Raw genomic sequence first — 22,470 nt, 5'->3', positions numbered from 1 at the left:
TGGACTCATACGATATGTGGCCTTTTGTGTCTGGCTTCTTTCACCTAGTGTCATGTTTTCAGAGTCCATCTATGTTGTGTCAGTACTTCGTGCCTTTTTATGGCTAAAGAGTATCCCATCGTGTGGGTAGAACCACATTTTGTCTACCATTCATCAGTAAGTGGACACTTGTGTTGTTTCCTGTTTTTGGCTCTTATGAATAATGCTGCTGTGAACATATATGTACAGGGTTTTGTTGGCGCATATGTTTTCAGATTTCTTGGGGCTGTACCTATAGGAATGGAATCTCTGGGTCATGTGGTAGTTGTATGTTTAACATTTTGAGGACCTGCCAGACTGTTTTCCAAATGGGCTGCACCGTTTTACAGTCCCGTCAGCAGTGTGTGAGGGTTCCAGTTTCTCCACATCCCCGCCAGCCCTTGTAATTGTCCTGCTTTTTGGTTACAGTCGTCTCCTAGTAGGTGTAAAGTAGTAGCTCGTGGTGGATTGATTTGCATTTCCCTGATGACTAATTACATTGAGCGTCTTTTTTATTTTTAGAGTCTACTGTAAAATGTAACACATAAATGTGTTATAATTATTTTTTACTGAATTTGACAGAGGAATCCAAGTAGGCCTTAGGTTTTAGAAACCCTGTGAGGCAGAAGGACTCTGGTTCCATTGGTTACTGGTGTTTCCTCTGACAGAACTGGAAGAGGTCCTACTAGTGACTGAATAACCAGGAGATGAGAAAGAAAGTTGACTGAGAAAATGACTCCTAAGGATGACAGATACGCAGAAAGAGTCATCCTGCCCTGAGAACGTTCTGAACTCCAAAGACTCTCCCACTTTACGTCTAATTTATTATTAATCCACCTCTTGCCATCCGGCTCTCCTTTCCATGACTGTCCATTATTTTCATCCCTGACACATTTCACTGCACCTTGCCCCCAGGTGTCCCAACAGTGCTTCTGAGGTTTACAAACCTCATCCTCTCAGCTCCCTGGGCCCCAGGGGAGTTGAGAGGTTGCTGCCGTGAGGCAGCCCTGTCTTTCAGAAACAGAAGCTCAAAGATTTTTTATCACCATGAGCAAACTCCTGGTAACTGTAGACAAAAGCACCCGGGCTCCTCTCACAGGATCCGGTTCTGTCTAATGAAGTAGCCCCTGTCTCCTCCCCTCACCAAGGACAGGGCACACCAGACTCCCACCTGCAGAATCACAACACCCCTGCGGCTAGCATGCCAGGGTCCTGAGCCTCTGGGGACTCGGAGGCCCCGGGCGTCGTCCAGACTGCTGGCCAGCCAGGCCCCGGGGGAAATCACCCCAGATGCCTACGTGTCTCCTCTGTGCGAGCCTGGAGTAAGTGCAGACGGTCCACCGTCTCCCAGGGATTGTCCCTCTAGTGCTTCCTGTGGGACCAGGCTGGACAGGGATTCCACAGAGATGGAAGTCGAATTTTAACATGCGAGTGTGCCATTTAAGCAATTTCCTCCTGTCTACTTTGGGGTCTGCCTTAAACAGAAATCACCAAAAACCTTTTAATATAGAAAATGTTACATCGTGCAGTAAAACTTACGAATAATTTGATGTCTTTTTCTCCGTTTTAGTGCGTCAGTTCTTTGCACATTTTCCTGTGCCCTGCTTCTCTTAAGGGCCTAGATTGACGTCTGTGCCTTTCTAGAAGAATGACGTTTCGCGATACTTGCCTTTGCCCAGAGGGACCCCCTCTCTGTCTGTCACCGCTCCCTCCCTGCCCTCTCCCTGGAACAGGTCTTTCCGCCACCCTCTGACCCTGGAAGCCCCAAACAGGCAGGGACAGGCCAGGAGCCTGTGTGCTCTCCTTTTGTCCTTCCCTCCAGATTCTTTAAAAATAGCTTTAGCTAGAGAAATGGTTGGGTAGTAGTTAGGAGGGTGTGTGCTCAGTCACCGGGAACTGAAGCCTGAGTTTCCACCGCATGCGTCAGAGCTGGCTTCGGTGGTGGGGGTGTGATCGGGGGTCCCCAGCTTGCAGCACTCCCTACCCTGGTGGCCATTTATTAACCCAGATGACCGGCCCTGCACCAGGACCCCCTTGTGATGCGGTCTGTCTTGGGTGAGCAGCTGCAGGCCTGGGAGGTGCACTCCTGGCCAGAAACAATTGCACTTCGATAGCACTTCCCAGGGTGGTGATTAAACACAGACAAAAGCTGAGGATTTATGCCGCAGCACGAGGTTGGCAAGCACAGAGCCACGATGTTTGCAGCCAGGAGGCCGGGGGAGGCCGCAGAGTCTGGCCTGGAGGCGGCCGGGCCCCGTATAGTGGCTCCCGCCCTGCTGGGCTACAGCCAGGAGGGCACAATCTGTGCCTTAAATAGGAACAAGCAGAGGATTGGATTCTGGAATCCACTGTGTCAGCCCAGGGGTGCTAACTGGGGAAGTGAGTAAGCTGGTGTGTTCTAACTCTGGGAGTGGGAGAACCCTGCAGCCACCGGGCACTTGCTCCTGGAGGCTGCTGAGGTGTGCTTCCCTAGGTCACTCCTTGGTACCCCTCCCCACTCTCTCAGGGAGCAGCCAGCCTCTCTGCATGTAAAAGCGTCATCCCAGCATTGTCCTGCTTTTCCTTCTGAAAGGTGTGGTTTGGCCTTGGTCCCTGACTGCCTCAATTGCCTTCATTCTTGTTATTTTGGCCCAAGCAGATCCAACCAGTGTTTGGGCCTGTCGGGTCCCAGGTGTACTGGGTGCCAGGCAAAGGCTGACCCCTGGGCGGCCAGCTCAGCTCAGCTCTGCACTTTCAGCCGCAGTGGCTGCAGGGGCCTGTGACCGCCAGGCGTTCAGCTCCTCCCAGGCCTGGGCTGCAAGCAGCATCCACACCTGCCGGGCTTTCCTGTAAAGAGTTGCTGTGTAGCTTCTCATCAATCACTCTTGCAGGTGACTTCTGTTATAAGCTAGGGATCTGGTCTCTCTTGGGATCTCCATTCTCTCTTTCTGAATGTTGGACATTTTCAACTAGAAACTTTTTTAGGAGACTCTGCAGATGAACAAAATAAACACTGGTCCGAATCTACCAGTAGGGGGTCATTTAAGTAAATCATGATGAATATTGGATTTTTTTGTTAATACAAGAAAGTACTTCTGTAATCAGTGAAACAGAAGCAGGTTACAAATTGTATATGTGCTGTGATCACAATTATGTTACAAAACAGAAAGAAAACCATGAAAGGGAAAATACTAGAATACTAACATTGGTCACCTTGAGGGGATGGGAATTGGGTAAGATTTCTCTTTGTCTTTTCTGTATTTCCTTCCTTATTTTCTACAGTGAACACATATTAAATTTTATAATTAGGAGCAATGTTTTAAAATTGTCTTATTCAAGAGAAATAACTCTATCAGGGAAAGGGGGCAGAGAAGCTCTTCAGACGCTGAGTCTTATCCGCATCACAGATTGTCTGTCCTCCGGTTCCTGTGCTGTGGGCACGCCATCAGTATGTCCGCTGAGAGCAGGGGAGGTTCTTACCCGCTGTGTGCCCCTTTCTCCTCAATGCCTTTCTCATTGTCGGCTGAATACACGTTTGAAGAATTGAGTTGGAGGCACTTATGTTCAGTATTTTTCTAAGAGCGGGGACAGGTCTGCATACGCGGCCAGGGCTGTGTGGTGATCGCCAGAGTGTGCCCTGTAGGTGCGCTTTCGGAAGGATGCCCCAGACGCCTCTGGGCCACAGTCACCATGGGCGCCCGACAGCCAAGCTGAAGGCACACTGCTCTGGGCAGAGGGGCTCCTGGCTGGCAAGTGCTCAGTGCTGACTGCTGGCTGAGATGGAGGCTAACGGGATCCCCTCCCCTTCCAGCTCACACTAGAGAAACAGGCACTGTGGAAAACTGCCCTGGGACACCCCTTCTTTACAGATGTCTTCCTTTTTTTCCAACTTTATTAAGTGTGGGAATTGGTTATCTCTTTAAGTAGAAAAATACCCACACCGTCAACTGCTCATTATCCTAGCCAGGTTCCGAGCCACATCCACCTGTGGGGATGGACGTGGTAAGCCTTGGTCCCCAAGGATTGTGATTTATGTTTTTCGTTATTTTCCATTCTGTATCTTCATTATGGGTTCCTCTCTCGCCCCCTCCCTGAAAAAACTCCTGTTTCCTAGCAGAGGCCAAGTTTTCATGACCCCCTCTAAGTGCAGTGGTTCCCTTTTGCAGCCCGTGTGGCCCCATCCTTCACCAACATGTCACCGCAATTAATTAATTCCGTGGCACTCCCGTCAGCAGGGGCCCTGTGAGTGATCATCTTCTCACACTCCCCGCCCTCCCTGCTGTGCCCTTGGAGTCGGCGAGTGGGGACGACCCGTCTCCGCCAGCGTCTCCACCGGCAGGGTCTCCGGCTCTGTTCTGAGGGCACAGCTCGGCGCGGGGAGGCCCCGGGTGTGTCTGCATGCAGCTGGGAATCCACTGACTGCTCTTCCACCCCAGCAAGTGGAGCTGGCAGAAGAGCTGACCCCGCCTCTCTCTGCCCGCAGGTGTTTCAGGAACTGTGGAGGAGTAAGGGCAAGACCCCAGCACAGATCGTTGCAGAAAAGCAGCTTGAACTGATGCAGGATGCAGAGGCGCTGGAGCAGCTCTGCCGCTCCACGCTGGAGGCACATCCTCAAGTGGTACTTAGCCCCTCGGGGGAAGGGGGTCTTCACGCGCAGCGGCAGGTGGGCAGGGGGTCGCCGGCAGAGGCCCAGGGCCAGGGCCGCCTGAGGACTCATCCAGGAGCCCCTCTGCTTCTCCCCCTTGCAGCCCAGCGGTGCTTCCTAATAATGGTTGGCCCGGTTTCATCAATAATCCCCCAGTTATTTTTGTCAGTTTTAAGCTAGAATCAAGAGATGAAATTAGGTGACTATTGGAAAAATACAGCTTTTCCTAGAAGGAAAATCCCCCCCGTGGAGCTTGATCTCATGGAGTTTCGGTTGAAGGGGGTGTTAGCAAGTTTCGACCTCCCAGGCCTGCGGCCCTCTCCCAAGGTTGCCGAGCTCTGCTTTGTAAGAGGACCTCTCTATCAGGAAGCAGCAGGCAGCACTGCACAGGGGCAGAGACAGGGAAACACTTCAGTTCTGTGCCTTTGAGAGCTGGGAAGAAAGGCAGAAGGGAAAATTATTTGTAAATTATGGGGAAAATCCTTGACAGGAACATAGCTGGAAATCAAGTCATTCTGTGTTCTGAGCGTAGAACACAATAGAAGAGCTAAAATGAGGCGCATCCCTCCCTCCCCAAGTCTAATCATATTGTCCAGAGAGATTTTTCAGTGGGGAACAAAATTGCTAGCATCCCTTTCAGAATGATACCACCTGCCCATCAGCTTGCGGGGACACTAACAGCTCTGTAAAGAGCTCTCGATAAGGAAAATGAGCTTGTGCAGGGTCTCGGCAATCTCCATCTTCCAGCCTCATCTGGAGTGACTGATAAAGACACACTTTTAGTTTCAGACTCAGAATGCAGCACTGCGCAGATACTCGCAGACGCTGTTGCCGATCAGAAGCAGGAGGTCGGGCGGGTGGCCCTGACGCGGTGGCTGTTTGACAGGCACTCAGCGCCCCCTGCCCCGGCCCTTCCAGCCTGCCAGCCAGGCACTCCCCCACCAGAAGCTCGGGGAGCGTTGCCATCTCGTGGCTTTGTCTTCTAGCGAACGAGCTTCTTGGCAGGGAGTCAGGGGAGGAGAGCCCGCTGAGCCCCCGCAGGGTCAGGAGCTTCACGATCCGGCACCCGGGTCCTGTGCACCGGCTTCTCAGCTGTGACACGTCACAGTCCTCCTCACTCCCTTCGAATCAGGAGGCGGGGTAGCAGACACCTCCTTTGCCAGGAGCCCAGAAACCTCCTCCGAAGGTCACCGCTTCCCGTTTCCTTTTCTCATTCTATATCTAATACAGAAAAAAGAAACTGAATTTAAGTTTCCATAAACGTAAACTTGATTTAAGATTTTTAGGCGAGAGCCTCTATTTTCTCCTCTAAAATAATTTGTCTTTAAAGGTCACGGATGTAAAGAAGGGAAACCCCAGGGCCATAAACAAACTGATCGGGTTGGTCCGAAGAGCGACTCTCGGCCGAGCAGATCCAACGGTGATAAAGGAGGTGCTGGAGAGGCAGCTGTCGTCGTGACAGGTTCGGGTCCCCCTGCCACGGCCGGGCTGGAGCCTGTGCGCTGACGTCCTAGGCCCCAGCCAGACGCCCCGCCTGACCTGCGCCTTGAGGTGCAGCCTCCACGCAGACCAGGCCTGGTGCCATTGCTTCATCGACATCACACGCTTCCGGGGGAGGTGCAGCAGTGGTGAGAAACAGCACGTCCTAGTGCGCAGTGACGCCAAGCTCAGTGCCACATGCTGTTTCAGATACTGTCACCACCCTAGGAAAACGTTTCATTCCGCAGGTCCCTCAACAAATATTTTTAAGCACGTGCTAAGGGCCGGGCGTTGTTCCAAGTGCTGGGGATTAGCAATGATGAAGAGAGGCCGTGATCTGGATGCAGTATTTTGTCTGCGGCGCTCTCATTAGTCTTAGTACCAGGAATAAGTATTCTCCCATCCACTGAGTAAAAGTGATGTTGCCCATTCAATGCCCAGGGATCCCAGAAGGCAGAGGTCTGAGAATAAATAATTTATTTATTTTTTTGGTTAAAAAAAGACAACAGAAGTTTTCAAATAAATTTAATGAATAAAATTTATACTGAAACATCACATAAAAAATTAACTTACACGTCGAAGATTGTGCAGTGGACAAACCCCCCTCCCCACCCTCAGACCGAAAAGTTTTAAAAGGCGAAAAAAAAGCTGTAACATTAAACTGATTTGTTTTGCCTGGAAAGAATAAGATGGTAAGCTAGTAAATCAAAATCTTGACCTTTAATGGTAACTGTGGTACAGTTAACAGTAGTCCATGGAGGCTGCGTTGCCCTCACCCCTGTTCTCATGGCAATAATACTATTTCTCTGTCGCACTGGGGCACCCCTTTGTTCACTGCACGCCTTTGTTACCTCTGACTCAAAACACTAAAGACCAGTTTTGCAAGTGCTGTTTTTTAAAAGCACATGTCAAATAAACTGTGACATAAAAGAAAATCATTGGAGGCCCTGATTTTACACTGAATTCTCTCTTGTACTAAGAAGAGCACAAACACTTCCGTCATGAACGGTGCTCCAGTGGTAGCTGGGGACCCGGAGAAGAGTCACCAACTTAGCAGCTCGTGGTTCCTGGTTGCAGACGATCGCTCAGGACTTCCCTAACTAGGAGTAAAGAGAGGACTGCCCCTCTTCCCAGCCAGAAAAGCAGGGACCAGTCATCTGGCTTATTTCAGACAAGCATGAAGAGGTAAGGTTTTTGAAAAAACTAACTTTTTTAAAAATGAGTGACTTAGAAGTGTTAAGAGAATACGGTACGTTACATCACCAGGAAGCTGCGTGCCCCTCGCGCATCCCGCTGCAGTACTGAAAACTCCTGGGCCTGACAGTAAAACATTTTCATCAAACCTCTTTTCGAGAGAGAAAGGCAGAGCCAGTTCCCACCCCCCCACCCCGTGGCTCCTGAGTCTGGAATCTGGCGGGATCATGATTTTGTAAGAAATGATAAGATTCAGTTTTGTTTTACAAACTCCATTTTCACCAGAGGTCTGGCTTCTTGGTCATCAACCCTTACAGAAAGCACTGGACGATCTTTCCAGACAATTTTAAATCAAGGGCTTACTTAAGTGGGGTCTGGGAGGGGCGGGGACAGCCAGATGAAGGCCATTTACCAACAATATCACGTCATATGTAAACCGTCTTATGGACTGATCATTTCGGGAGAAAAATGCCATTGCTGGGGTCGGAGGTAGAGGGAGGGCGAAATGGGTAAAGGGGGTCAACTATGTGGTGGCAGACAGAAACTCAGCCTTTGATGGTGAATACACTGTAGTGTATGGAGAAGTCAAAATATAATGTTATACACGTGAAACATGTAATGTTATAAACCAGTTACCTCAACACACAAAAAAGCACTGGATCTTTACAATGCTAACTCATCCAGCTCTGACAATTGCCTGTTGTCTTGAAGGCCCACTTCTGAAATCCTGAAAATGAGATTGTGTTGTTGTAACTGCTCATAGAAAGAAAAAAACATACCAAAGCACAGCTCAGATATCTTACCTGGAACTTGACTAGATATTCAAAATACATGTTTATCTAACACCCTAAGAAATTCACAAAGTATGGCTCTACTTGTAACTGGGCTTCAGTGAAATACAATTTTAAATACATTTTTGCGTGATTGTGAGTTTAGTCTGGTTCTCTGTTTGCTATTCAGGGGGAAATCTCATTGAAATTTATGAGTTGGCACCACAGGTGAAGCCAGTGCCATCTGTCACTGGAGCCCGCACACCTGGAGGCTGGGAGGGCGACGTGCTGGAAGACTGGCTCCCCCGGGTGCCCTGTGGCTTGAGGAGGAGGTTGGTTGATCGGCTGGTTCTGGGGGGAGGGGAGGGGTGGCAGCCGCAGCACTCGGCATGCTACCTGGCACGGGATCCGTTTTTAGCAAAAGTTCATTAAGTTTATAAAGCAAAATTAATGGACAACCTGTTGTGGGAGTCCCTCTGTATGAGGGGTGGCTGCTGCCATCCACTAGGCTTTTAAACTCTGGGTCTAGGTAGGAGCTTCTTGACTCTGTCCAGGCTTATGCATCAAGGTGAACTTCTGTTCCCATCTTTTAAGATGTAGACAACCCAGGGGAAAAAACGTGTCATTATTTATACCAAGTTAAGGGTGTTTTTAGCTGAGCTCCCTCCATCCCTTCTTTTTGGTAATTATGGCTAATCTGGAAGAAGGCTATGAATTGTTTTCAAGTAAACACTCTCCTAGAGCTTTGCGTTGGTTGGTTAGTTCAATATATAGCTTACGGCCAGGACCCACAATCCATATTGTATTTTTCAGGTCTATTGAATTTAGCCACATAATTTCAAGGATTCCACATAGGACTATTTGAAAAAAACGACTAGATCTATATGAAAGGCCATGTTATTTTACCCACCACCAAAAGCAGCATGGAAATGGCTGTCACGCCTCTTCAGTAGATTTTAGACAAATTGCATTTGTGGATTATTTGTGAACAGAGCGGACCCTCGATGGTGAGATGGAAACCGCTGATTGAAATCCTCTCTTGTTGTCTCCCTTCGTCAGACGTCTTAGCAAAAATCATTTAAGTAATATCGTCAACACCAAATAATCTCTTTTAAAATATCTGCAGGGCAAAATGGTACCTCGTTACAGGTGGGCCTTTTCTAGACTTGTCCCAGTAAAAAGTCAGCTGCTGCCCTAAGAAGCACAGACTTCTGCAGCCTCAGCTCCATGAAATGCACAATCTGGCCTAAGAGCTGCCATAACCCTTGTCAGGTTCGGAAAGCACACAGTAAATCCAAGGCTCCCCAAAGATGCCTGAGATATGTATGGGACGCATGCGGGCACACCCTACTGGCGACCTTGTCCCTTGTGTGGGTGACAGGAACAAACTTCACAGTGATGACAGACAGGGAGGGGCGTTCCCAGCTAAAATCGGCCCCTGTCTTAGGATTCCAAGTGCAGAGGCCAAAGAACTTTGCCCCTGTCCCTCTGGTCCCTACAAAGCCTCAACGAAAACCTTTCACTGAAGCCCCCGTTTATCCAGTTAATGAGCTGCCAGGATGATCTGTCCTCCAAAACAAGTAATGGCCTAATAAACGCCTGAACATAGAGAGGATTTACTGAGGCAAAATTATCCCGAAAACAATGCTCAGTCTTTTGAGAGCTCTTTCTAAAGCGTTAGTTTATGACGATCATTCAAAAAGGAAAAAAAAAGTCAACTCCATTTTCTTAAAATGTTTCCTCCGTGATGTGATTTAAGAAATGGAGTATAAACCGGTTTGACAGTGTTCTGTCTTAAGCTGTTATCTGATGGAGAATGAGTGTTGTGTGATTTACAGTCTGATGGCTGAAGCGAGAAGGGGCCGAGAATATCTTCTTAACGACTTAAAGCGTTGTGGCCTCAGCTACAGAGGGCTGCTGTTCAGGAAGAGCTAATACCCCAAAGCTGGCTGGGACGCGAGGGGAGCCACGAATTACCCCGGCCTGGCCAGTGACTCGAAGTAGCACATGCAGTAATAGCTGTCCCGCAATAAAGTGTTTCATAAAAATGGCCAAGGGTGCCAGCCATTTCAGTAAATACACGGCTGGTAGTTAGCAATTACATTGACCCATCCCTGCGTGAGAGCTGGGTGTGCGCTGCAGACATTCACCGTCACACCGGTGACACGTCCCACCCCCGCCAGGGCCGCACTTCCCAAGGAGAGCAGCCCAGGCACACTGACCCACGTTCAGAACGGGCAGCCTACCCACAACCCCAAACCTCTGAACACAGCTGGAAACCCACCCACACTGACCCTGGCAACCAGGCTGATTCCGAGACATCAAAAATGACTTTCAACCCCGAGTACCATGGGCTGCCCAAAATGAACAGGTAACCTGAATAGTCACGTATCCTGTCTCTAGATTCTACTCATAAGAGGATGCTCTCCTGACAACATCCGGGAGCCAGGATGTCTTAATGGACTGAAAATCAACAACTGCATCAGACCTAAGTAAAAGCCACTTGATGAGGAAAAGGTACCCCTGAGGACCCGCGGAAGAAGTGAATGCGTCCTCCCTACACGTGACAGAGGCATCGATTCCAACCCCCAGCTCGTCAAAGTATTTTACTAAGTCAAGTGGGGACCATGTCACAATTCCTCTAAATACCAGGGAAGGAAAGGAAGTACCTACTAATAAAACCACATCTCTGATTGGTTACTCCAGCATTCCCATTTCATGTCTGGGAATCTGTAATTCACTTCATAAAACTGTATTTTAGGCTAAACTCGACCTGGAATCGCTTTGAAATTTTAAAAACAAACATTTTTAAACATTTGGCCACTTCCAAAAATCAGTTTTAAGTATCCCAGTGCTCTCCTATATTTTGAAGCACAAAATCCACTCTACCTAGAACTTGACGTCAGACTCTGAGTTATGAATCAAGGTGAAGGATGTGCTCCAGGAACCCGTGACTCACCTCCGCTGCCCGGGGCCACCAGGCTCGACACAGCGACGCCAACCTCAGGGGCTGCACCAAAGCCCGTGTCCACTGAGTCCTGGGGGCCTGTCGCATACAAAGGCATCCAGGCACTGGCACATTTTAAAGCATGCCAAGTATCGTTCAAAATCCTTCCCCAAACTCATCGCAAAAGAGATTTCTAAGGGTGTCACCTATTACTTTGTGACTAGAACATTCTACTTCATTACCGAGACTTTTCCCATCAAGGAGTTCCCATCGCCACCCCCTGCTGTTCAGTATCTTCCTATCTGCCTAGATCAATGTTCATTCCTCCAAACCCCCCAGGATTTGTTCTTCTCCTATTTTAGCTTCCGGTTTCTGCTGTGTTCCCTCTCGCATGTCCACACCACCCCCAAACCATCCTTAACCTAACCCACCTGGCTGTTCCCCTCAACTGCATGGGTTCACCAGTTCCCTAGAATATATTTCCAGGCCCATTTTCTGACTTCATTTTGAGAAACGCTGGACTCAGTACTCTGGTGGAGGGCTGCAGTGGTTTCAGAAACCGGAACCAGCGTCCACCTCCAAATAGGTTGGGTTGTCATGTGGGTTTGCTACCAGCACCCCACCATGGGAGTTAGTTAGTTAATTTTCCTGCCTCTCACCCCACACCGGTCATCTCCGTCCTCCTTTAAAGCAAATCTACTTTTTTTATAAGTACCTACTTAAAAAAATACTCTTTCCCAGATGATGCCTTCCACAAAGGGGACAGTGGTTTTTTATAATAGAGCAACATGGACTCAAGGAGAGGAATCGACACCATCACCAGATAATGGAGAGACGTGGAAATCAGACCAGAAAGCTGAAGAATACGGCTCTCAGACGTGACTTTAGCTTCCTATATACCTGGTGAGTCCAAACTGGAAGATACGTACTTGTGCAAAGCAAAGTTGGAGGATAATACGTTACAGCTGAAACTCATCTTCTGTTCCTCTCTCTCCATCTCTGAGCCACTGACTTTTCCAGTAGAGACACTTATGCAAGTGCAAGTGGATGTCGGGAAGCCAAGAGCAGGCCAGTCCGCTGGGCCTCGCACATTCTGGCTGCTGCACCGCAGCCGGGCAAACCATCTTTCAAGACAGACAAGTTTGAAGTCAGAAATGTACAGCGAATCACTATCTTTGGTTCCTTGCCTAGACTTGCAAGCACCGCGAAGCGGGACTCCTGAGAGCCACCCAGCCCCAGCCAGAGCTCCTGAGGCTTCATTCCAGGACTGGCTCACTCGCTGCAAGATCCCTGAAACACAAAAGGCAGCCTCGGCTCTGCAGCGTCTCAGATGTGCTTCTCTCCTCCACGCCCTTCCTGTACTAGGGCCTGATTGATTAAAACCAAACCAGTGCTCCTGAGGCACCACCACCAGCCCTGTGACCACCCCCGGGGCTCAGCAAGATGCCCACAGAAAGAACAGAGACCCGGGGCTTCCAATTTCCTTCCAAACCGGGTGTGTGGGGGGGGGGCGGGGGGGGTCACCCTGCTTACGCGCTTCTCACCTGCCCACAGTACAGGAGAGTGGAATCTAATATCCATGAATATCCGTCGTTTATTGTCTCGTTCTTTTTTAGCCCACAATTAATTATTTTGTGTGTTTGCCCCTCTCTCTGTGGTAGGAAGACCATGGCTCTAAGTATAATTACACCTGGCAGAGCAGGCTGCAGAGCAGAGAGGCACTAATACATCACAGTGGGGCCTCGTGATGAACCCCATTACTCAGAAGGCAGCGTTTCTGTGTGGAGTGAGGCCCCAGCAGGCACTTGGCTTGGCGGGGCTCCCCACGACCTGTTTGCCTTTACATCCTGGTTCCCTAAGTGGCTGTACAGTTCTTGTTTCTCTGCAAAGTGCAACATATTAGAAAAAGCAAACAGATTTTAAAATAATTACCAAGGTTTGTACAGATTGTATTTAGTTTACTTTTATCCTTTCCCCCACACCATACCCCTCCAAAAAAACCCACTATGAGACAGTTTCACAGATGAACCAGTTTGTTTTTCATAAAACACTTAAAAGAATAATGATGGCTGTCTTCTTACATAAGCATATACCACGCTTTGTTCACACCGATCAAAGTCCTAAAAGCCAAAGTAACATTTTGCATAGGCATAGTTCATCTTGTGCAAATCTTACTAAAAATAAGGCTATTTTCAGTGTTTAGGTAGTGATATACTGAGCAAAGAAAGCTCTCGAGCAACAAGAACGTTTCCCTGCATTCCAAATTCTCTCCAACTACATCTGACTTCCCAGGCAGAGAGCTGAGACCAGTGGATTTGCCTGCGCTGTAAGGCAACACGTGTTGGGCGGAATACAAGTCTTGGAAGTAAAATGCAAAGGGACGGATGCTGTGTGCTTGTGTGACGGAGGCAAGAAGGGCTCCATCTTTATTCTTCTCTTAATAAGAAGACAGAAGCCACGACACAGAAGGCCACAGGGGCAGGTGTGCGTTCTTACGTGCTGTTGAAGGGCCTTCTGAGGTGGGCACCTCCAGAAATCACTGCCTCCCGGCGTTCGCTGGGTGTGATCTAAGCTGCAAGCTGAGTGACTCCGAGGGATGGGAGAATAAGGACCAAGAACTCTGAGGAGGAAAAACTGAGCCAAGACTTAGATTCTAGGGGGTACAAGGTGGGAAGATCCGGCTGGGGAGAGGAGGCACACAGAAAACCCCCCTCCCCACGTATCAAGTATCGTCAGGAAGTCTCAAAGTAGAGGTGTCTGTAAGCAGCTTTGCATTTAACGTTCAGTCACGGCACTAAAACCTTAAAAAAACGAGAACCTCTATTTGAAAAGAAAAAAAGCTAACAGTAGCTGTCATCCGAGTCGCCCAGGATCTTGCAGCAGAGAATGGAGTGTTCCTGGGCCAAGGCAGCTAGCTCCTTCAGGAACTCGGGGAAGAGGGCGGCCGCCAGCATGGTGTCCCGCACAGGCGGGGGCAGGCTGGGGGGCACCCCGGCCACCTTGGCTCTGTTTGTCAGGAAGGGCTGAAGCACTCGTGGGGGGCCATCCAGAAAACTCCGGCCGCTCCCTGTCCTGGAGGCGTCCTGAACGGGATCTGAAACTAGAAGGAAGACAGCCATGGTGATCCCCCAGAGCCCTTTCCGCCCACCCCTTAAATGAAGTATGTGTGTTGTGGGGGTGTGGAGTGGAGTGTCTCGTGCGGGTTCAGCTCCCGCTCTGACTGGAGTCTCAAGGCACGGCCCCCAGTCACCCCTCACACCACTCTGAGACACACGGATCTGCCCAGATCAGCTCCAGCACTGGGCACGTGACATGAGAGTTTGATCCCAAATCCTGTAGGAGGGCCTTCATGTAGAAACTGTGGCAAGAATATGGGTGTATCAAGAACCCTCCCCACCCAGGGCCTGGCGAGGGGGGAGAAGGAAGAAGGCACGTCCTGCGGCCGCGTCAACCAAGTGAGGACACAGGTCACTGCGACGGTTATTTAGGGGCCTCCCAGGGTCGGGGTGACCGTCCGCCCTTTGCCAGCTGAGCCCTGACCACCCGGCAGAGCTGCCGGAGGCCACCTGGGTTACACACACCACGCCCTGCCGTCTGCAGCCCGGGCTCCGGCCTCCTGGGCTCCCTGCTGATCCCCAGCCCCTTCTGGCCAGGACTTCCAGCCTTTGTGGAGAATAGAATGGAAGAAGGCTTTTAAAGGCTGGAAATAACGGAGAGGAAGCTGGGTGCTGATAAGACCAGACTGGGAACTTCCCGCCACCGTGGGCAGCTTGTGGCAGCAAGTGGCTTGGACCTTCCATTCAAGGAAGGTTTCCAGGAGTTTCGATTTCAGTTTCAAAAATGTAGGTCCAAGATGATATGAACCAAACTTCAACATACCCAAGTGATTTGCATTTTCATATCAAATCAGTTTTACCAATTAAAATGGTTCAACTTTCCCAACTATTTAATTCCTGAAGCTCTCCGGCCTTCACATTGACAGGAATTATTTATGCCTTCTTCTGCCCCCGACTCAAACAGACTCATTACTCCTTATAAATCATTATATTCAAGCTCTTCATTATTTTGGCTGCTTTTTAGAATTCAGTCCCATTTTTCAACACTCTTCTCAGAGTGTCGCTTAACTGTGGTACTAAAAATTCTTGACATTTATAGTACTTTCCACATCTCACTACTATCGTCGTTAGTGTTAAAAAAAAAACTTCCGCTTTACTGCTTCAAATATCCTTTTAGATTAAAGCTTATCACAGTTCATGCCATAAAGAACTGGAGAAGTTGTTGAGAATCTGCCGCTACCTTTCAGCAGAAACTCACAATATGTCTTGACAACAGAGTGAGGACGAAAGTGTTGACCTCCCTGAGCACACTGCCACCCTTGGGGGACCACGCCTGAGTACCTCCACCCCAGCCCTCCAGCACTGCGGCACCCGGCTCTCCAAAGGGCCCGGCGAGGCTCACTGAGGAAGCTGGGCTGATGCCGCGGGGGATGGGACACTCCGGGCACCAGCCCCAGAGCCACACTGCTCATGCTGGTTCCCCCACCTGGCATTCCCTTGCCCGTGTCTGCACACCTAAACCTCACCAGGCTTAGACTCTGCCACTTACTGGCTGAGCGACACCAGGCAAGTTGCTTTACCTCTCTGTACTTAATGTCCTCATCTGTCAAAATCTCATGGCGGTAAGGATTAAGTGAGTCAATAGGTATGATGTACACAAGGACCTCTTGGTAAGTGTCAGCCATCACACCACCGTCGATTCAGCCGTCACTGACTTTACAGACCACTCCCGTTTCCTGCCCTGGAAGTGATCCCCTGCTCTAGCCTCCCACTCATTTTATTTACCAACTGGGGCTTGCAGTGCCCTTCAGACTTGCGTCGCTGTTTATGCTCTTTCTCCTCTACCAGACTTCCAGGTTTCTGAGAGCTGAGCCCCTAAACGACGTGTCCCTCATGGCCCCTAACACGCTTCCTCATCCACAGAAGCAGCTAATAAACGTTTGCTGAATGAACGAGGGAAGGGACCGACCAACGTCAGGTCCTCCCTATACCTGATCTTACTGGAGCTGGTTCATTTCCTCATCTCCGTCTTCCTCTTTCCAATTCACTCCTCTTTTCCCCCAGAAGGGCTTTTGTGGATCGTTTATCCAGCGCGATCCAGGAACTTAAAAAGCGTCATCGCTTAGGCTCATTTACCTAGCTTGAATCTAAGAATCAACACTGTCTTCGCTAATGAAGGCAGGCGGGGGCCCAGGGAGGGAGACAGAGGGCCAGCAGGGAAGTCCTGGTGGTGGTTCTGTCCTGTCAGCGTGGGACTGGCCCTTCCGTGAGTCAGACTCAACTCAAAAACAAGGAGACCCGAGTTATGGTCCTTACCTGGCAATTAGCTAATCATATAACGTCTCAGTTTCCTTTTCCACAAGATGGAGATAATACCTACCTGGTCCCCTTCTAGAATTAGAGATCAGTGAAAGGACTCTGAATACAGCTAAATACTAGAAAATACCACCTCTGTGGTTGAGGGGAAAATGGAAAGACTGGCAAGTAGCTGAGCCTCAGAGACCGATAGTCTCAAGAGTGACAATGTGACAGGAGCACAGAAAGTCCACCCGGACTTCTTCTTTTGGAAGCGTTAGGCTGGTTTCACCAGGGCCTGCGTGACGGAGCAGCTCGGGCTGCGGGCGTCCATCGTAAAAGGGCCCAGGGCACGGCTGCAGCGCCCGGAGCAGAGGCAGGGAGGAGGGAAGTATAAATAAACGTCAGAACCGGGAGTGGTTTCCTGAAATGTTGCCCTGGGTCTGAAAAGCCACAACAAAGTGTTTTCAAGATACTACTGGGAAGACTTGAGAAGTTAGGAGAGAAATCCGTTCCCCCTCACCTCCCTGTCAGCGGCATCAGACAAGGCGCACGGCGCACGGACATGGACACCCCAGTATGTGGCCTCTTACGGGATTCTAATCACTCATTGCTCTGTGTCCCGGTGAGAACAGGGCTCCCAGATTCATCTCATTTATAGGCAATCACATCACACGCAAGCCTTCAGCTTTGTACAAGGGGACGGAGACCTTCGTCATTCTGTGCGTTGAGAGATTTTTGAAGTTGAGGGGAGGGTGTCACTTTGCTAACCTGAACGAAGTTAGGAGGTTAATCTGAAAAATTCCATCAAACAGAAGTCTTTGATCCTGACAGTAGCTTCCTACAAGTCAATGTCCCCTGAGAGTCACAGACCTTGGAAATCACCGCCCACAGCTGCCTAATTGACCACCTTACGCAGTGGGAACAAGACCCCCCTGGGCACGTATCTGGCAGCTGCCACCATCAGTCTGAGGCCAGGACAGAGCACAAGGCATGCTCACCTGGAGCGTGCAGGTCAAGGAGGCTGGCCAGGGTGTGTAGGCACCCGAGCTTAGTGATCCTAGCTGACCACCCGGGCCTCTAACTTCAGCTTCCTTCTATGAAAATGAAGCTAACAGTACCTTTCTTGCCCATTGCACAGTGCTGTTTGAAAAGTAAAACTGTCGGGGAAAGCACTTTACAAACTGCAAGATACAAGTGAAGACCAAGCCCAGAGTGCAGTGTGGGGAGACGCAAGTCACCTTCTGTCTGGAAGACTGCAAGAACTGCCATAATCCCTTGCAGCTCTTCCCATCAAGAGGTGGGGGGTCTGCTTCACTCCTGCACCTGGGCTGACCAGTGGCTTGGCCAGCAGAATACAGCAGAATCGACCCGGTGGAGTCCCGAGCTGGTGCCTCAAGAGACTGCGTGTGCTCACGCTCTCACTCTTGCAACCCTACAGCCATGAAGCTGCCAAGCCAGGGCTAACCTGCTGGATGACGAGAAACGCGGACCCCCAACACCATGGCCAGCAGCCACCCCTGTGAGCTGGGCCATCCCAGATGCCCAGCCCCCGAGCGAGTCCTGCCAGCATCAGCCATGCCCGCCCGGGCCAGCAGATCACCCGGGCAACCACACAGACTCATGAGCACACATGATGGCTTTGTCTTGAGCCCCGGAGCTTTTGTGGTGGTCTATTACGCGCAAAAGCTAGCTGAGGCACCGTCTCTCGCAGGGTGAGTCACACAGCGTGCCCCCAGCTCAGAAGGGACAAGCCAACAGGCCGACTGTCCACGGGGCTAGGAGAGGCCACGTGGGGCCCGTAGGCCACCTTCCCACAGACATGGGCACTCCTCCCCTCCAGAGATGGCCCGCCTGCTCTCATCCAGGGCCAAGGCTAGAAGCTGCCCCTCATTTCACCAGTGGCACAGGGCCCCCCTTTCTTTCAAAGGGTGCCTTGTGGTGTCCTAATGCACTTCACACCCTGAGTCCTACAGCCAGAAAGGACTCGAGAGATGGAAGACAAACCCTTCACTTAAGAGTCGAGGAGAGACTTCCCTGGTGGCACAGTGGTTAAGAATCCGCCTGCCAATGCAGGGGACACGGGTTCGAGCCCTGGTCCGGGAAGATCCCACATGCCACAGAGCAACTAAGCCTGTGCACCACAACTACTGAGCTCGCCCGCCACAGCTACTGAAGCCCATGCACCTAGAGCCCGTGCTCTGCGACACGAGAAGCCGCCGAATGAGAAGCCCGCGCACCACAACGAAGGGTAGCCCCTGCTCGATGCAACTAGAGAAAGTCCGCGCACAGCAGTGAAGACCCAATGCAGCCAAAAATAAATAAATAAAATTAAAATTTTTTAAAAAAAGGGCTTCCCGGGTGGCGCAGTGGTTGAGAGTCTGCCTGCCGATGCAGGGGACGCAGGTTCGTGCCCCGATCCGGGAAGATCCCACATGCCCCGGAGCGGTTGGGCCCGTGAGCCATGGCCTCTGAACCTGCGCGTCCGGAGCCTGTGCTCCGCAACGGGAGAGGCCACAACAGTGAGAGGCCCGTATACCGCAAAAAAAAAAAAAAAAAAAAAAAAAAGTCGAGGAGCACGAGGCCCAGTGAGGCCAAGTGACCGAGATCAAACAGCTACACAGAGGCAAGGTCATGCCTTCACAGGGCTGGGGTTTTTTCAGCTTCCCTCAAAGGTTTAACACTGCCCCGAGTTACACTTCTGCCTCTCACTCCAAATCGTGTTTCCGATCACATGCTTTAGCCCCGGACCAAGAGCCCTGCTCTCTCCACTGTTCACCTGCCACAAAGAAGCCTGGCTTGTCCAGGGGAGATGAGCGAAAGCCAGCACAATGTGGGCCGTTCCCTGGCTTGCCCTCTCACCAAGGCTGAGGCCACAGCTCAGGAGACAACTGGCGTCAAACCTGCGCCAGCAGAGCCCACGCGAGGCCAGGCAGCCCCGTCCCCAGGCCTGGCCGCCGGCAGGGTCCTCAGGCTCTGGTCGGCAGCCACCCCCCACCCCCCGCCCACTTGGCCAGGCCTCCTGAGCCGACGGAAGGCGCTTTCAGGAGGGCTAAGGGGTGCCTAAACTTTACTGCTTCTTACTGCTCCAAGGGAGTGGTTTTTACCTTCCAGAGCCTAAAGCACATTCATCTGGGGCCCGAGAGTATCTGAAAACATAATAATGAGAACGGATGCCCTCCTTAGGGTAGGACCGGCCAAAAAACGGCTCAGGGTGTGCACATACCGCTCCCTTCTGGCCCACACGTGCTAAGTTATTTATTCTAGCGGCAGTCCCCACATCACTCCTGCCCTGCACTACTCGGTTAGGAAAGCAAGTGCCCCGCTAGACTCTCCAAACTGGGAGCAGGCCGGGTGCGGGCAGGGTAGACTTTCCTTTGGGTTTAAGGACGCTCAGGGGAGGCTCTTCCCTGCTGCTTAAAAATGGAAATCTATTGAGATGCTTTTAGGGTCCAGGAGCTGAGGCAGCACCTGTGACTCCACGTCGGGAAGCTGGGGAAAGGGAAGAGCGGCTGACCTTTGGTGGGTGCCTCAGGGCTCGGGTCGGACAGGTCCACGCGGAAGAGCAGGTACTGCTGGGCTTGGATGAGGAGGCCCGGGAAGTCTCTCTCCCCAGAGGCGAACTGCTCAATCTTGTTCTTCACAGATGCGAGGACCTGTCAGAAGCAGCACTAATGACGCTACCGCCTCAGCACAGACTTCCACCCTGCATCAGGACATCTGTCAGGCAGAGGCCCCGCCGCAGGGTTTTAACTGCCTGGGTGTTCTGGGGAGGGCCCTCTCGAAACGTCAAACCACACGAAGCTTCTAAAGCTTCGCAGTTTGTCTAGACAAATCAACACAACCAGCATAACAGGTAACAGAAGGGGCAGGAGAGCAAAGGGATGAGAGCGGGGCGGGGCGGGGCGGTACCTGGTAGAGGGAGCGCACGCTGGGCTGGAAGACCATGTTGGTGTTGAGCAGGAAGGAGCGCAAGAGGGGCTGCGGGTAGCTGGCCAGCTGCGTGATGATGCCGATGAGCAGCAGATTCACGTGCAGAGAGTTCTCCAGCATGTTCTCCAGCTTGGACAGGACCACGCTGATGAACGGGCCTGTGGAAGGACACGAGGCTTCAGGGCCGGCTGCGGACACGGGCCATCTGTCCCGAAAACGAGGAGCCGCCGGGGCCACCGGGTGCAGCCGACGCGGCCGGGTCGCCTCCTGCCTCAAAACCAAACCACAAGACACACCACCGCCACAAAAAGAAAGCAGAAACATGGGGGTGGTAGCTAGTATTTTGACTCCCAGAGCAGTTTTAATACTTTGAAAATTATCATAGACCTTTAAAAAAAACCAGATGACCCATAATTTAATTTTTAAAATCAAAATATACTTTTCATACTATTTCTGTATCTCCTGGGGCTGTCAGTGCTCAAAAACATGGCATTCATCATCCCGTGATGCTGCGTGCTGTAGGGCGTCATGCAAACATTAGAGGCCATTAAAAGTTTTAGGGCTTCCCTGGTGGCACAGTGGTTGAGAGTCCGCCTGCCGATGCAGGGGACGCGGGCTCGTGCCCCGGTCCGGGAAGATCCCACATGCCACGGAGCGGCTGGGCCCGTGAGCCATGGCCGCTGAGCCTGCACGTCCGGAGCCTGTGCTCCGCAACGGGAGAGGCCACAACAGTGAGAGGCCCATGTACCGCAAAAAAAAAAAAAAAGTTTTAGTAACAAAAAAATCTTCATGTCGTTAAAGAATAGCAAACACGTACAACTATGTTTACCAAACAGCAGCACTGTGAACGGGGGACTGTCTGTCCCCCAAAAGCACCTGAGAAAGACTCTGTCTTGTCAGTGTCACAATGTGGAAGAACCAGAAGAAGAGAAGATGAGAGGTAAAGGTGGGCTTGGCTGTAATTTTAGAGCCATGCTTTAATTTTCAGGGGGAGGTGGGGATGAGAGAGAGGGAAGGGACTCAGTTTGGAGAGCTGGAGTTTGGTGTGTCCTAGGCTCCTTAAACAAGAAAATCCCTATCACTATAAAAGCAGTTTGTAAAAAAACAATAGGCAAAAAGAAGCTGTGACTAATCTGGGCCACTAGAAAAATAATATGCTTTCTGTTTGTGTTCACTGAAGACAGGGAACAGCCAGGCAATAAATCTGGCATTACTAAAACTACTTGAAGATGTTTTCCATTTTCACCATAAAAGTGGTCCATTACGCAAAATCAATGAGAATTTTCTATTTCCCCCAGTGGAGCTATTGATGATGTCACTAAACCATGGCATATTTATGACAAAAGCACATAACCCTTGATAAATAAGCATGTCTTATGAAGATTTCACCAACATTAATATGAGTTTAGCAAAAACATACTTCATCACAAGATGCTTCATTCAGAAGCCTTGGTTAGCGGAAGAGTTAAACCCTTTTTGTAAGAAAGCAGAAGCTGTCTGTGAGAAATGGGAACAGCAAACCACACCTGCAAGTAACAGGATAATGGCAATATTCCCGGTGCCACAAGCACAGAGGATGTCTTCTTAGGGGCCTGGGAACTCAGAAGAGACACTTTCCCTTTGTGGGTTGAGATTAGCCCCAACTTCCCCATCCCTGGGGGTTGGGGACAGAGCTCCTGAGTCACTTTCCATGACACAGGAGGTCAACGAATTCTTTGAATAGAGAGCCCTTGCTTACAAAACTGGGAGAGTTTGCCAAACACATTCGGAAACTCTGGACTGGAACCCCATTTTGAAAGCAACTTGATGGGGTTCCATCAAGAACCCCGAAAATGTCACCGGTAGCTCTTCTTAATTCTAGTCTTCCAGGCAGACAGGGGAAGGCTGCTGCTGTCCTCACTCCTCCACCCCAGACCCGGGCTTTCCCCGCAGTCCCTGGGGCTCAGCATCTATTTCCTTCCAGAGGAGTAGAGACAGGTGAATCAGGTGATACTTGGGTGGAAAGAGTCTCCTATAAAACCTGTCTCCTTAGTGGAGCCCTCAGCTTCTCTGCCATAGGCCCAGACTAGAGCTGGCCTCACCTGGCCATCCTACAAAAACGAAAGCTGCACGGTGCAGAGGCAGGGGACAAAGTCTACAGTCCATCACTACTGA

General features: G+C 50.6%; 2 protein-coding genes across 10 annotated transcripts in view; one reads left to right on the top strand and one right to left on the bottom strand.

Annotated features, from left to right (window-relative positions):
- The window catches only part of GATB (glutamyl-tRNA amidotransferase subunit B), an 81,306-nt gene extending 68,785 nt beyond the window's left edge, over positions 1–12,521 (top strand). The window contains exons 12-14 of one of the 5 annotated variants that reach the window (XR_014296621.1): positions 4,481–4,615; positions 5,973–8,417; positions 10,489–12,521. Coding sequence is in view for 3 of the 5 variants with exons in the window: in XM_082652869.1 (XP_082508995.1) it covers positions 4,481–4,615; positions 5,973–6,101 (264 nt within the window). In the remaining 2 variants the exon portion in view is untranslated. Of the gene's footprint in view, positions 1–4,480; positions 4,616–5,972; positions 8,583–10,488 lie in introns of those variants that run through there. The other 4 variants (XR_014296622.1, XM_082652869.1, XM_082652870.1 and 1 more) reach the window with 4 other exon arrangements.
- A 96-nt stretch (positions 12,522–12,617) lies between these two features.
- Positions 12,618–22,470, bottom strand: part of FHIP1A (FHF complex subunit HOOK interacting protein 1A) — a 271,128-nt gene continuing 261,275 nt past the window's right edge. For all 5 annotated transcript variants that reach the window (XM_082652865.1, XM_082652864.1, XM_082652863.1 and 2 more), the window contains 3 exons: positions 20,296–20,474; positions 19,901–20,039; positions 12,618–14,132 (listed from right to left, as the gene is read on the bottom strand). In XM_082652865.1, coding sequence (XP_082508991.1) covers positions 13,873–14,132; positions 19,901–20,039; positions 20,296–20,474 — 578 coding nt within the window. In that variant the 3' untranslated portion in view covers positions 12,618–13,872. The remainder of the gene's footprint in view (positions 14,133–19,900; positions 20,040–20,295; positions 20,475–22,470) is intronic.

This window comes from Grampus griseus, assembly GCF_964374135.1.
Source record: "Grampus griseus genome assembly, chromosome: 4".
In the NCBI taxonomy this organism is placed as follows: domain Eukaryota; kingdom Metazoa; phylum Chordata; class Mammalia; order Artiodactyla; family Delphinidae; genus Grampus; species Grampus griseus.
Note: the sequence above shows the minus strand (reverse complement) of the source record. Positions and strands in the feature narration are given on the sequence as shown.